The sequence below is a fragment of the Scardinius erythrophthalmus genome (assembly GCF_964197995.2).
Source record: "Scardinius erythrophthalmus genome assembly, chromosome: 9".
In the NCBI taxonomy this organism is placed as follows: Eukaryota; Metazoa; Chordata; class Actinopteri; order Cypriniformes; family Leuciscidae; genus Scardinius; species Scardinius erythrophthalmus.
Window position 1 is genome coordinate 23,627,603 of NC_138229.1, and position 16,619 is coordinate 23,644,221.

The 16,619-nt window shown below is 38.4% G+C and overlaps 1 protein-coding gene across 1 annotated transcript; it reads left to right on the forward strand.

Annotated features, from left to right (window-relative positions):
• Positions 1-40: 40 nt before the first annotated feature.
• On the forward strand, positions 41-15,885 carry espnlb (espin like b; the record flags this gene model as incomplete). Its single annotated transcript, XM_081374133.1, has 10 exons — positions 41-334; positions 620-810; positions 7,024-7,210; positions 7,324-7,506; positions 7,628-7,759; positions 13,351-13,467; positions 13,548-13,686; positions 13,814-13,935; positions 14,120-14,293; positions 14,395-15,885. 10 exons carry the CDS (start codon positions 41-43, stop codon positions 15,883-15,885), a joined length of 3,030 nt encoding a protein of 1,009 aa, XP_081230259.1.
• Positions 15,886-16,619: the final 734 nt, after the last annotated feature.

The window sequence follows — 16,619 nt, forward strand, 5'->3', positions numbered from 1 at the left end:
GGACCCCTGCCACTTTAGTTTCGACTTGCCGAGGTCTAGCATGGTGCTCCACAGGGCCATTCAGGCAGCTCGTGAGGGGGATGTGGAGGCTCTGAGGGCCCTGCATGTGTCCGGATGCCTCAGTCCAGCCATCACAGACACCCAGGGAGCTTCACCTGTCCACCACGCCGCCCGCTGCGGGCAACTGGGCTGCCTGGAGTTTCTGGTAAACGAAGCTTGTTTCCCCTGCCACACCTGCACGAGAAATGGAGCTACGGCCGCCCATGATGCTGCTGCCACCGGGCATGTGCGGGAGCTGCAGTGGCTGCTGAGATGGGAGAAGTGTGGGATTGAGGTGAGTGCCATGATCTATTGAGAGAAAAATTACATTTGACAGCGGGATTAATGGCGTTCTTGAGGATGGGCTGCTGTGTCAGTTTCCTTTACTGTCAATTACGCAGGTCATTGATGATGGATGTACAATGGAAGCAAAGAAGCACCTCTTTTATTAATATCACCGATGGTATAATGGCGTATGAGTGTATTGAAAGGTCATTGTGATGTACTTACTATGCCCATAATTCAGAACTCTTCAAACTGGGTATTGGATGCTGACGCCTGTCTTTGTTTTGGCCTACAGGACCGTGATGGCGAGGGAGCGACGGGCCTGCACCTGGCTGCCAGGTTTGGCCATGCGGAGGCAGTACAGTGGCTGTTGTTTGAGGGAGGCAGTACAGAGGCACAGACGCATTGTGGAGCTCGACCTGTCCATTACGCAGCAGCCAGCGGAGATCTCACCTCCCTCAAACTGCTCATGTCCAGCTCCCCATGGTGAGGCTCACTGTCTGTTACGCCATGCCTGACTGGATAAAAAGCTTCCGCTTTAATTCACCTTTCAGTATACTTTGAACCTCCATCTTGTCAGAAGCTTCTCGTAATTTAAAATCGTTAAACTACTGGCAGACTGCTCTTTTGAAAATGTAGTTGGGTACAAACTGCCAAAAAAAGGTGTTTCAACTTCATTGAAGCAATTCTGTCATCGTTTACTGTCATCGTTTATCATCAAAATTGAACATAAATAAACATAAATACAAATTAAAAGAATATCATTTAAATAATGTATATAAATGAGTCGAAAACGATAAAGAACAGCAGCATATAAATAAAAAAGAACAAACGGTGAATTTTTATTTCATTGGTTTCTTTATACGAACTAAAACTGATTCACATTTATGAGAGAGAACTGTTTAGGATGAATCAATTTATTTGAATGAATCAGAAATTTGAATGCCACACATATGAGAAAGATATAAAAGCCTACAAGAAAAAATGGCATTCTTTGGTAAATCATAATTATGACAAAATGTCACGGTTTCACAGACAAGGCTTAAGACTAAAATGCATGTTTGAGATGTTTTAACATATCTTAAAATATTGTTTTGTCTCAAGATTCACACCAGGAATGTTTTAAAATACATGCTACTGTGTTATGCTGTTATAAAAGCTACTTAAATGTCTTAATTGAACTAAGGCCTAATCCTGGCTTAATATAAACCCTGTCTGTGAAACCAGGCCTAAGTCAATTATGAGTCAAAATTATGACATAAAAACAATGACATAATGATATAAACAGTCATAAAAATAAATGTTAATCTCATAATTGACTTAGTATTTCAATATGTTGACTTTTTATCTCATAATTGACTTAGTATCTCATCATTTAGACTTTTTATTTCGTATTTATTACTTAGTTTCTCGTAATTTCTACCTTTTATGTCATATATAGCTGTCATAATTATGATTGACCAAAGCATGATTGTTTTTCTTATGTAGTCACTCGGTCACTATTTAAATATATTTTAGTTCATCACTACTTTTATATGCTTCAGATAACTTGTGTATGTTTGTGTATGGACAAAACTATGAGTCATCATGCTTAAACAAATACACATGAAGGCAGCAGTTTAGAGTCAAGTTGCCCTTTCTAGGGAGCTGTTACTCATCAGGGAGGCTGGGAAAAGGTCATCTGACACATGTCAAACCCACCATCTGGGCTCTGTCTATAATACATGAGGAGCCTCTTACCTGCCACATGACGCCTGTGTGTTTACTGTACATCTGCACAAGCACCAACTTCTACTTAATGATGCAATAGAGCGTATAGCCTACCTCTTAACAGCTAGTTTACATGCATGCAACCAAATAATCTGTATGTGAGCTCTGAATGAAATTTTGATCGGATTGCAAGGGGCGGTGTAGACCTGAAATAATCAGATCAATTAATCATGTAAACGCTCTAATCTGACTATTTTCTCAGGTTCAAAAATATCTTTCACATACTATATGTGCTGTGCTGTGATGCGTATATTTACATACGTTTTACGTCTTACGAACGTCTATTTATTTGCTAAAATTTGAAAAATAATTATACTCTTTCTGAACACAGCGACTGGGCATACATGCAATACACATGTAAGCGAATATGTGAATTGGATTAAAAAGTTAAGGTTTAAATAAACTGAAATGAATCCAGTCCAATTCAGAAAATTCTAAGGATGAAAAGCATACCTGACACCTTGTAGTCAATTTTATCCCTTAAAACTCATCTTTGATCACCAAAGTTTTTTTCCCTTGAAAACAATGTAACTCTACACCAATGCCTCATTTAGTATAGGCCTACGTGGTTCTATAAATATGCAAATTAGCCCCGCCTCCTCTCACTCACTCCAGCTCAGAGATCCACTCGTTGACGATCACACCTTGACCTGATTGGATACAAGGTAGTTTGTGACGTCAGAAATACCAGCGATTTAAAACCGCGTTTTTGAGACTCTCTTTGTTCACTACAGTTTTACAGAAAATATTCAGCAATGGTGTTGACTTATTAATTTCGCACATAGTTTATCTTAAAGCACACCACATAGAAATATAAACAACAATAAAAGCTGGATTTCCACCATAGGGGGACTTTCACTGGTACGAGCTGTAGGTTGACTTGAACTCTCCCAGCCATTGACGGGATTTTCCGTGTTTTCACTGTTATACGGTAGGGGGTGCTATACGCTGATTTCACGCAGCCGCCATTTTGAACTTGAAAGTGAGGCTCCGGTGGGAAGAACCCCGGAAGTACAGATAAACAACAATGCCTTGGACTACCAACCTGAAGCTGCTGCCGCGATTTACACTATTGGAAGATAATATCTAATATAGGATATGTATATAGTTCATTCCTGCTTCATTTTTTACTCTCTGAATTATATATAAAAAAAATATTTTATTTATTAATAAATTTCACTGTACATAGTCTAAAGTATGAAAGAAATGTATGTACAGTTTTAGAATTGACACAACATCATTAAACACAACAATACGCCATCGCATTCACGAGTCTCCTATGATTAAAGGCGACACTTCCGGTTTTCTTCCCACCGGAGCCTCGCTTTCGATTTCAAAATAACGGCTGCGTGAAATCAGCGTATTACGCATCATCTGATTCTGTTAAAGTACTGAATCTCCGGATTCTCCGAATCCAAACACGTCCGAGGAAGATGCAGAAACAAGCGACATCATATGTAGGCTAATCATATGCATATGTAAAATAACGTGACATTAAACATTAATAATAAATAAATAACATTAACATTAAACATCATATAAATCAAAACTGCCTAATGTTAGGCTACTGAATGAAATGTCGAAACATGAGCTACAGGACTGAAAGAGGGGGTGTTAATGATGGACTCGATCTCCTCCATCTATGTTTTGATTATCATTCTGAATTCGATCCAGTCGTCGTCTTGGGACATTCTAAAACGCTTAACGTGAAAAACGCTTAACGTGGCTTACTGTACTAAGACATTAATATTAAATTACCAAACTCAGCACACATCATATTAATAAACCATACTATGTGTAAAAAATAAGATAAGCCCAGAAATTGAACGCAACGCGTTTAATTACACGTTAAGCGTTTTCCTCCCATAGAAAACCATTATAAGAAAACGCTTAACGTGGCTTACTGTACTAAGACAGTGATATTACATGACCAAACTCTGCACACATCATATTTATAAACCATACTATGTATAAAAAATAAGATAAGCCCAGAAATTGAACGCAACGCGTTTAATTACACGTTAAGCATTTTTCTCCCATAGAAAACCGTTATAAGAAAACGCTTAACGTGGCTTACTGTACTAAGACAGTGATATTAAAAGACCAAACTCTGCACACATCATATTTATAAACCATACTATGTATAAAAAATAAGATAAGCCCAGAAATTGAACGCAACGCGTTTAATTACACGTTAAGCGTTTTCCTCCCATAGAAAACCATTATAAGAAAACGCTTAACGTGGCTTACTGTACTAAGACAGTGATATTACATGACCAAACTCTGCACACATCATATTTATAAACCATACTATGTATAAAAAATCAGATGAGCCCAGAAATTGAACGCAACGCGTTTAATTACACGTTAAGCATTTTTCTCCCATAGAAAACCGTTATAAGAAAACGCTTAACGTGGCTTACTGTACTAAGACAGTGATATTAAAAGACCAAACTCAGTACACATCATATTAATAAACCATACTATGTATAAAAAATCAGATGAGCCCAGAAATTGAACGCAACGCGTTTAATTACACGTTAAGCATTTTTCTCCCATAGAAAACCATTATAAGAAAACGCTTAACGTGGCTTACTGTACTAAGACAGTGATATTACATGACCAAACTCTGCACACATCATATTTATAAACCATACTATGTATAAAAAATAAGATAAGCCCAGAAATTGAACGCAACGCGTTTAATTACACGTTAAGCATTTTTCTCCCATAGAAAACCGTTATAAGAAAACGCTTAACGTGGCTTACTGTACTAAGACAGTGATATTAAATTACCAAACTCAGCACACATCATATTAATAAACCATACTATGTATAAAAAATAAGATAAGCCCAGAAATTGAACGCAACGCGTTTAATTACACGTTAAGCGTTTTCCTCCCATAGAAAACCATTATAAGAAAACGCTTAACGTGGCTTACTGTACTAAGACAGTGATATTACATGACCAAACTCTGCACACATCATATTTATAAACCATACTATGTATAAAAAATAAGATAAGCCCAGAAATTGAACGCAACGCGTTTAATTACACGTTAAGCAAAACTTCAGATGTGGTGAATACTCCACAACAAGGAAATGGGTATGACTGCGGTGTCTTTGCTGTAGTGAATGGTTGTGCTATCATTGACAACACACCATTATTATATGGGAGAAAAATGCTTAATGTGTAATTAAACTTGTTGCGTTCAATTTCTGGGCTCATCTGATTTTTTATACATAGTATGGTTTATAAATATGATGTGTACTGAGTTTGGTTATTTAATATCACTGTCTTAGTACAGTAAGCCACGTTAAGCGTTTTCTTATAATGGTTTTCTATGGGAGAAAAATGCTTAACGTGTAATTAAACGCGTTGCGTTCAATTTCTGGGCTCATCTTATTTTTTATACATAGTATGGTTTATTAATATGATGTGTGCTGAGTTTGGTAATTTAATATCACTGTCTTAGTACAGTAAGCCACGTTAAGCGTTTTCTTATAACGGTTTTCTATGGGAGAAAAATGCTTAATGTGTAATTAAACTTGTTGCGTTCAATTTCTGGGCTTATCTTATTTTTTATACATAGTATGGTTTATAAATATGATGTGTGCAGAGTTTGGTCATGTAATATCACTGTCTTAGTACAGTAAGCCACGTTAAGCGTTTTCTTATAATGGTTTTCTATGGGAGGAAAACGCTTAACGTGTAATTAAACGCGTTGCGTTCAATTTCTGGGCTTATCTTATTTTTTATACATAGTATGGTTTATTAATATGATGTGTGCTGAGTTTGGTAATTTAATATCACTGTCTTAGTACAGTAAGCCACGTTAAGCGTTTTCTTATAACGGTTTTCTATGGGAGAAAAATGCTTAACGTGTAATTAAACGCGTTGCGTTCCATTTCTGGGCTTATCTTATTTTTTATACATAGTATGGTTTATAAATATGATGTGTGCAGAGTTTGGTCATGTAATATCACTGTCTTAGTACAGTAAGCCACGTTAAGCGTTTTCTTATAATGGTTTTCTATGGGAGGAAAACGCTTAACGTGTAATTAAACGCGTTGCGTTCAATTTCTGGGCTTATCTTATTTTTTATACATAGTATGGTTTATTAATATGATGTGTGCAGAGTTTGGTAATTTAATATCACTGTCTTAGTACAGTAAGCCACGTTAAGCGTTTTTCACGTTAAGCGTTTTAGAATGTCCCGTAGTCGGGGACAAAAACGTGATTTTTTTTCCAGCTTTTTGCTCAAAATGTTGCTTTTCTATTAAACTTACCCACAAGTGTTGATAAAAAAAGGAATGTGATGCATGAAGCTAGAATAAAACGGTTTTGTTTAAAAGCAGCTCGGCTGTTTTTTCTTCTGATTTATTGCATGTTCAAATATTCATACAACAAAATATTCTGGGGCCCATTCAATTTTTGTGAAAATTATCAAAAATGCTGGTGGTGGCTGGCAACTTTTTTTTTTTTTTAAATGCTGGCAGGGAAAGAGTTAAAGGGTAACTAAAGCCTAAACCTACTTTTTTTAGTTAATGCTCTGTAAGAATGGGGGAAAATAATTTTTTTGACATTTGTGTTTAAAGTGTTTTAATTTTACAAAATATGGTGTAAAAACGTCTGAGTGCTGCCCTCTTCAGGTTGAACAGTGGCTACTGCAGTTGAATTTTCCTATTGGAAGTTGTGGTACACTCTGACGTCAGAGGGTACCAGTTAACCACGCCCTTGCCTACAGAGAGATACGTCTCAGATGCACGCCCCCTCTCCACTGGGCTCTGCCTACTTTTCCAGCATTTTTCAAATATTGCCAGTGGGTGGAGTCAAGCTCTGACCAGGGGTTTAGTTACCCTTTAAGCAAAGATTTATATTATGATGTAGTCTAGGTGCAAAGTCTAAAATGTACTGTATTTGTACAGGTGTGTGGACTGCCAGACAGGTACTGGGGCCACTCCATTGTATCTAGCCTGTCAGGAGGGGCATCTGCATGTGGTTGAATACCTGGTGAAGGACTGTGGTGCAAATGTCCATGTGCAGGCCAAAGATGGCATGAGTGTGTTGCATGCAGCTGCCCACATGGGACACTATGCCTTGGTGGTCTGGCTGGTGAGTTACAGCTGCTTCAGTCACTTTTGCATGATTTCCCTCAAGTTTTATTGATTATATTTGAGAGTTGTGTAAGAGTTATCACTGACTCCGTCTCCGATATGGGTCTTTAGGCCTCCTTCACGGATCTGAATCTGTCCTGTCAGGACAAGGATGGAGCCACAGCACTGCACTTCGCCGCTAGCGAGGGTCACCATCGCATCGTGGAGCGTCTCTTACTCATGGGAGCAAAAGTCCTGAAAGACCTCTGGGGTGGGACCCCCCTGCATGATGCAGCGGAGAATGGAGAACTGGAGGTGTCTGTCAACGTTCCTTCAGTTCCAATCACAGATCCTTATCATGACATCTCTGAGGATTACACAGTTTAAGTAGTGTTTGAAGGTTTTGAATGACAGCTGTAATCTCTCGTTCCCTCAGTGCTGCCGAGTGCTGCTGAACAATCACATCAGTCCACTGGAGAGAGATTCGGATGGGTTTACTGCAGTGGACCTGGCAGAATATAATGGCTATCACGATTGTGCCAACTTCCTCCGTGATGCAGATGCTCATGTAAGATAATTAGTACTTTCCTCAGCACAACTTCTTTAACTGCAACAACAGTTTTACATAGTTAATGCTGTCCATTTTCATACAGCTTCTTCCGTATACACTAATGTTCAAATATTTGGGGGTCATTAAGATTTTACTTTTATTCAGCAAGGACATATTAAATTGATCAAAAGTGACAGTAAAGACCTTTATAATGTTCCAGTAGATTTCTATTTAAAATAAATGCTGTTCAGAACAAAATTATTAGTGTTTTCAACACTGATAATAATAAGAAATGTTTCTTGAGCATCAAATCATCATGATTTCTGAAGGATCATGTGACACTGAAGACTGGAATAATGATGCTGAAAATTCAGCTTTGCCATCACAGGAATACATTTAATTTTTTAAAAAATATATTAAAATAGACAAGAGTTCTTTCACATTGTAATACTATTTCACAATATGACTGTTGATCAAATCAATGCAGAATAAAACCCTGTAGTTAAGGTAAATTATGGATACTGTGTCATATTCCACACTTGGATAAAAAAGTTTTCCTCATTTAATTACAGTATAATACTTAAGTATACCAATTAATTACATTTACTTAAGTGCTTTACACCCATTAATATTGCAAACATCGACAGCTGATGGTCTGGGTTTTGGTAATGCTCCACCTTGTAATAGCAAACTGTTACTGCCACCTACAGGCAAACACTCCACTTCTCATGCATGAATATATTTGAGCTAATGAAATAGTAGCTCATATTGGCTGAGTCATGCTACAAAATAGAGGACAAGGAACACATTAAAGTGCATTTATTAAACCCCACACCCACAACTGATTCATTCCTGCTGAAGAAGTTCTCCATTAGTTATCAGATATGGGCCAAGATATTCTTCACAGGAACATTCAGAAGGCTAAACAGATACCTTTAATCCTTTAATAACAGAGGCATCAATAATTTGATTATAATTTGATCCACGTCTGCTAAGAGTAAAAGTGTTGACAAGTGTGTATTTATTCTCTTGGAGAATGTCGTCATTGTAAAAATGTTTCTTGTGTCATCTAATGTAGTGATTGAATTGCCTAGTCCCTTTTTGTGCATTTGTAGACTGATTATTTAGAGTGTAGCTGAACATTTTATGTCATCCATAACTTGAGTGATAGACAAAAGGTCAGAATCCAGTCGAGAGAACTCAACGATGAACAAGACTTCTGATAGTATCATAAACACCAATGCTCTCTACGTACAACTCACTTAATACTTATATTTCAGCTCCGTCTCCTTTGTCACTCCTTTGCAAAAGGGCATCAGATACGTAATTTGTTCATAAATGAAGTGGAAACTATGCAAGCGTCACCCTTTCTTTTGATAGCATAACTACGATGGCATATTAAAACATTATGGCCTGACACAAGCTGATTAGCGAGACACTCAGTACTGTCTGGTTGGCGCATGAAGGACCTATCAGCTATCACTCACGCCCCTCTCAGCATGAGCTCCAGAGCCCCAGGGGTGAGGACGATATAAGATCCTCAGTCTCAGGTGTCAGGCAGAGGCTCATAAACGCAGTCAGTGGTTTTGTCAGAGGGCATTTTACTCCTGTGTGATTGGAGTCACTCATGCTCAGTCAATCCATCACAAAGCCGACGAGAGAGAGATGTGCCGTTCTCACCAGTTTGTGTGCCGATGTTTTGTTTGTTTATGCTGGCATGGCTTCAGTGTGTACGGGTGTCCCCAAAGGAAAGTGTGAGAAGCACAGTGGGGTTCTTGACAATTATTATTGTTTACAGGAGGAATAATCATAAGATCAGATTAATTATTACAACAGAAAGCTAATGGAGAAAAGGGCAGACATAATGCAAAATAGATGGGTTAATTCTAATATAATTCAAAACATTCACTCACAATATTGGCACATGGCACTAAAAATCTTTTCTTTATAAAAAGCACTTTGTAAAATAATTGATAAATGATACTTTTCTCTACAGCATATAATCTCCAATAAAACCTTGTTTAATTTGGCATGAAATTAAAAATATATGATGCTTAAGAATGGTTTAATCCATTCATCTCTCTCTCTCTCTCTCTCTCTCTCTCTCTCTCTGTCTCTCTCTCTCTCTCTCTCTCTCTCTCTCTCTCTCTCTCTCTCTATATATATATATATATATACTGTTGTAATCAAAATTATTCAACCCCCATTGCAAATCAGGTTTATTGGCAAAATGTACAGACTTTCAGCTGTTTGCAATGAACAAATCAAACAAAAGTAATTGAAATGGCTCAACACAACAAATGTTTCAAGTGGTTTCTGCAAATTCAACTAAAAATGCAACTTTTAATGACTCAAAATTTTAATGTCTCAAAATTATTCAACCCTCTGAAAAGAATCCCTCACAACAGCACAAATCTTCAAAACAGCTGTTGTATCAAGCACACCTGATGCAACTAATCAAGAGTTTCATTAGTTGCACAAGGTGTGCTTGAGCTAGAACACATGAAATATCTGAACTGGCTAGGTTTGTTGAGTGTCACGTTTGACTGCATGTTAGAAATATGGCTCAAAAGAATAATCCAAAAAGTTAAGAGAAGATATCATCACCCTACACAAACAAGGAACAGGATACAAAAAAAAGATAGCGAAGGCACTAAATGTTACTATAGAGACATCATTGGAAGCATAGTTCGCAAGTTCAAAGTTAAAGGAACAGTGGTTACACCACCTGGCCGGGGCATAAAAAGGAAGCTATCAGCGGCCTCAACTAGATTTCTGAGAAGGCCGGTTCAGAAAAACCCTCCTCGAGTGACTGCAAAAGACCTGCAGCAAGATTTGGTGGCAACAGGCACTAAGGTTTCTGCTGCACAGTAAGGTGTGTACTAAACACATGCCAGAACTCCAAGACGTACAACACTACTACTGACCCAAAAGCACAAGAAAAGTAGCCTCTAGTTTGCTCAAAATCACATAAATAAGCCACAGAGGTTTTGCGATTCTGTTCTGTGGAGCGATGAAACAAAACTGTAATTTTTCAGCCCTATGGATCAGCGGTATGTCTGGAGGAAGGAGAAGGAAGCATATGCTGATAAGATCACTCTGTCTACAGTCTAGCATGGAGGAGGCTCGGTGATGCTCTGGGGATGTTTTGCATTCTCTAGCACTGGAAAACTGCAGCATGTGGAAAGCTAGATGGATTCATTGTAGTGTCAGGAAATCCTAGGAGAAAACGTCATGCCGTCAGTGAGGAAGCTGAAGCTTGGGCGTCATTGGAACTTCCAACAGGACAACTATCCCAAGCATACCTCAAATTCCACCAAGGCTTGGTTGCAGAAGAAGTCCTGAAAGATTCTGCAGTGGCATCACAGTCACCTGACTTGAACCCCATAGAAAATCTATGGTGTGATTTGAAGGCGGCGGTTGCGGCATGCAAACCAAGAATATTACTGAACTGGAGGCCATTGCTCATGAAGAATGGGCTAAGATACCTCAAAAACGCTGCCAGAAGGTGGTGTCTGGTTAGTGGTTATCATCTCGTTTGCAGCAGGTCATAACAGCAAAAGGGTGTTCTACTAAGTACTAAAGATGCTTGCCATGAAGGGGTTGAATCATTTTGAGACTGCAGAAGTCATTAAAAGTTGCATTTTCAGTTGAATTTGGGGAAACCACTTGAAACATTTGTTGTGTTGAGCTATTTCAATAACTTTTGTTTGATTTGTTCTATGCAAACATTTGAAAGTCTTTACATTTTGCCAATAAACCTGATTTGCAATGGGGGTTGAATAATTTATTATTATTTATTAATCATATATACAGTATGGAATAAGTTGTCTGACAATTGAGGGAATTCAATTTAAAACTGTACAAATTTGAAAGTAAAATGTACATATGTTTACATAAATGTTTCCATATTTAATAAAAAAAATCTATAAGTATAGCAATGTAATATAATATTACAATAGAGCCTGCATGAATTGCCTGCAAATGAATAGAGTCGGTGTGATTTGATGCTTAGATAGAATTGCCTGATCTGTTCCTCCTGCATATGTAATCGTCTATGTAACTGATGTGTGTTGACCTCTTTGCTCGCGGTCGGTTGAGGTGCCTGTGACAGAGAGGTATTAAGTGAAGCTCGTTTAAATTTGCGTAACAGCAAATTAGTTACGGATAGATTCTAATGTGACACCACAATAGAGATTAGAACTGTCTGTTCATGTTTGTGTATCGATTCACCATCAAGACCTGTTCTTTGGTCTTTGCCCTTTTGTGGAACTGAAGTAATACTAAAAAGGAATAGTGAGAAACACACACTTGTGCTTTGGTGAAGCATGGCATGGAACGTGTGCTGAGGAACGTGTGGCAGCCTTTAGACTTTTAAACTTGTAAAGAACAACGGTTCACCTAATCCCACCCTTTAATTATTTATACTTTACTATGAAGACCTCCTGTCTGAGCTCACTGTTTATAGTGTGCTGATCCTTAAGCATTTGGCCACTGGATGGCTGGAGCACTGATGCTCTCATTACACTCCACTGTTATACTTTGTGACGACTTGACCGGTGACTGTAAGTTATTTCAGATTTCATAAACATTCTTTTACTCTTTTATATATTTTATTATGTGAAGCCTATTAATTAAATGTGTAGGATTTTACACATTCATAGAAAATAATACTGCTAAGAAAATAATCTTTGAAATATCTTCAAAATAACTATAACATATATTGCTTCTTGGTTTGAGCAATCATGTAAGAGTTTTTCTTGGGTGTTCTCAGTAATGCTTCTCAAAAACTGTAAAATCAATATCAGATTACAAAACAACTGCCTTTGGGAAAATATTGTGCATATCATGAATGTTATCAAGAAAGACTATATTAAAGCATGACTAATAATATCCTGTCATTATGGTGTGCACAAATAATTAGGTAATAGATGAAACCATTTATGCTTAGGAAAGATTTCTTATTATTATTATCATTGTTGAAAACAGTTGTGCTGCTTAATATTTTCGTGGAAACCATGGTCATGGTTTTCAGGATTTTTTTGATGAACAGAATGTTCAAAAGAACAGATTTATTTGGAATAAAAATCTTTTGTAACCTTAGAAATGACTTTACTGTCAATTTTGATTCATTTAGTGCATCTTTGCTGAAAAATTAAGTATTTATTTCTTTAAAAAAAACGTACTGATGCTAAAATGTTTTACGGTAGTGTATGAATACATGTATACAGTGCATTGAAAAGGTTATGTCTTCATTTTCTGCTGCTGTAATGTAACTGTATGGCACATTATGAATGTTAAAAAATAATTTAGCAAGCTTTAAAAGCAAGAAGAGAGTTCGCTAATGGCCATAAAAGAAGTCAATCACTGCAATTGCAGGTATGGGTCATTTGAACCATCCGATCAGATGACTGAACTCTATAGGCAGTTTTCCTTTGTTAACTAAGTGGGAGGTCTGCTATGCTAAACAGTTTGAGCTCCTGTTTCGCTCGCTGGGGGGCAGATCAAGATGTACATTGTGCTTCTAGACCGGTATTTTGCACCAGAATGCTGTGAAGAAATCGAGTTCTAATTCAGAAAAACACTGTTCCTGCATTGCTTTGCTCCAGCAGTCTGCAGACTTTGTTCTCATAGAGGAGGAAAGGACCTTGTTTAACACATCCAACCCCTACCAGGACAATAAGAATCAGTCCTGTGATCATAGTGGCCGGATGGAAAATACCAAGGTGATGATTTTTAATTATTAACAAATATGACAAGACACACTTGTTCTTAATTGCTTCAGCTGTTTTGCTGTTCCTAGCAGCCGGTGAATGAAGTGCCTCCCCAGCCCCGGCCCTCTCCAGCATGCCTGGATTCCTCAACCGCAATACCGGCCTCCTCACAGACTAAGAAAGCTGGAGCTGGAGCTGGAACCATTCAACATGTGCAAGTGGCCTCTACAGGTGAGAGTGCATGACCCTGCATTTGTTTTTACAGACCTTTACAGGCCTCTAATTGACAAAAAGGTCAACATCCATAATAAGAAAATATATTTCTAAAGTTAATTCATTTTCTGTCTTTGGTGTATAGTTGTAACTTCATTTAACATGAAGAAACACCTTGAGGAAGAGGAAGCGGTTTTATCTCATAAGTCCATGAGGTCACTGAAACAAGCAGGAATCACAGCGGTCTTCACTGGACAAACAATAAATGTACGTACTAGCCTTAACATTGAAAAAGTCAATATGAGTGGAGTGGTAAATTTACATTCAGGTCAGAATGTACAAATGTAAAATAGTTTGCAAATGCCATTTTATTTTGACTTGAAGTGAATGTATTTATTTGCAACTGAGGCAGTATAGTGATATCATAATATGTGAATGAATCTGTTTCCAGAAAGGAGAGAATGGAATTGTTCCGCTTGCAGAGTTGAAAGCAAATCTTGCTGACATTGATTCTCTGATCCCGACCCATGATGAGAACGGGAGGCCCATTGCTGAATGGAAGAGGCAGGTTATGGTGCGCAAGCTTCAGGCTCGACTGCAAAAAGAAGACAACCCCTTCAGAAAAGTAAACTGCTTAAACCCCTCCAACATAAAACTGTATTGCTAAAATGTCCGTCCATAACACACCATTTCATATGACAATAACAATTGTTTCGTCTTATACAGGACAACGGTGATAAAAATATTGAGGTGGACGGTTGGAGGTATTCCCAAGTACACAATGTCATTTTGGGCCCCTTTGGAGAACTGCTTACTGAAGATGACCTGGTCTACTTGGAGGGACAGATCGAAACAATCTCCCTTAAAAAACGATGCCAGGCCTATGAACTAGAGCTTGCCCGGCTGGCGGAGGAACTTAGGGCCATCCTTCCTGCTCCTATCGTTAATATCACCGTCAACACCCAGTGCCAGCAGCTCCAAAACATGGAGGAATCTCTACCTCTTCCTGTGTGGTACAATCGGATCTCAAATATAGTAAAGAGCATGTCACTGCTCCTGACAAACCTCTCAGAAACAAACGGCGAGGATGGGATCTGTAACACGGATCTGGCATCGGTCTTCACATACCAGCCAGAGAGGCAAAGTTCAGTCAGAGGACGTAGGCAGAAGGTGGAACTGGAGATCCAGCAGTCAGGAGTATCTGTGAGAAATTTGAGGTCCAACTTTGAAGGTCAGATAGGAAACATCTACCCATTTGCTGGCCTTTTAAACAACACATCTGACACAACGCAGCAAAAACTGTCTACATCAACAAATCGAAATGGGGGACAATCCGTGGGGACAATCCAAAGCACTGACATAAATCACGTTAATGACAGTGCCATAAAATGCCAACAGGCACCGGGCAAAGATGCAACTAAAGTGATGGAGACCACTTGCTTGCGGAAGGAGCGTATCGTCGTCCTCTTTTTGAGCCACTGGAAAAGGTCTGCGTATGCAATATCAATGCGAGCCAAGATAAAACAAGAGCTTGGCACTCTTACAGGAGAAGGAATAACAACTCCAGTATCCAAGCCAGGAACCAGATCACTGTATCATCTCTACAGGCAAAGAACCGCAATAGACAAGATGATTGGCAACTGGAAACGCGTCGCCTCAGGGGTCCCATCACGACAGATCCGGAGCCTTCAGAGGAAGCGTGTGACCTACTCGCCCGAGCAGTTCCTTCCTCGCGTGGACGGCGCTCCTGTTGCTTACGACAGCCTGACCCTTGACCTGTTCATGCTCGGCTATTTTCACATTCTCGAGCAGGACCTCCCAGCTGAGGAGCGCAAGATGAGGCACCTGTTATGCTTCGAGGTGTTCGACCACATAGGGAACTTTCCCTGGGAGAGAGTCCGAGACTTCCACCGGGCCGTCCTCGGGGACATTGAAGCTGGGAGACGCGAGTGGAAAGATGGTTTCGAGGACATCAAAATGCAATACTTTGGGAAAAGAGAAAATGAGATTTTCAAGGTATCTGTAAAGGATTCTTGTGCCGAGGTTAAAGTTGTGCCACAAGTTATCATCGAGAATACCATGCCAATTGATGGAGGACATCTCAGCAGAGATGGAAGCAATGATTTCTCAATTTTTAGTAATGATGAAATTTGTAAATATATTGATCGTAGTTTCACCTTCTGGAAGGAGAAAGAAGCAGAGTTGTTTGATTTTTGATATTTTTCAATGCTGTGATGGTTTATACTGTATATGAACACAATATAATTGAACATTATTTTGAATAAAAAATCGTTTTGAATAATTGTTTGGACTTATTTTGAGGCATTTCGAATACAGATAAACTAATGTCAAGAAAGACTTCTGTGTGTTATTTAGTACTTTGTAATGCAGTATCAGTTAAATATTATGTACCATTACATAATAATAAGAATCTGGCCAAAAGAGTCTTACAGCCATGTACATTTTACAAATTTTGATGTTTGACCTATCTCTTTTATAAATAAACTTTTATTTTGTTTGAAAAGTGCTATTTCATGTGATTAATCACTTCTGAGTCCCTTATAACTTGCTGTTACACTTTCTTCCACAAGAAACAATTTGACCTTCAGTACATTAATATACATGATGATGGAGTGCAACACTCATATAACAGCAGTGCTACACAGTATAGTCTAACACGAATAACACTGAGCATACACCTAAGATAACACATCTACTGTACATAGAAGCAACAAATCACTAAACACATTTTATCAAGCAAGACATGTTGTGTTTTATAACATCACTTAAAAGGAAACCTTAACTCAGGTTAAGGAAATGACTTAATGCTCCTAGCTTGTAAACACCATTCTCCTGCTTGACATCAGAGTAACAACTGAAGAAACCATTTACTTCATGGCAATTCAAGCTGTCTTACCTTGATATCAGTACAAAACCGATATAGAAAGTCA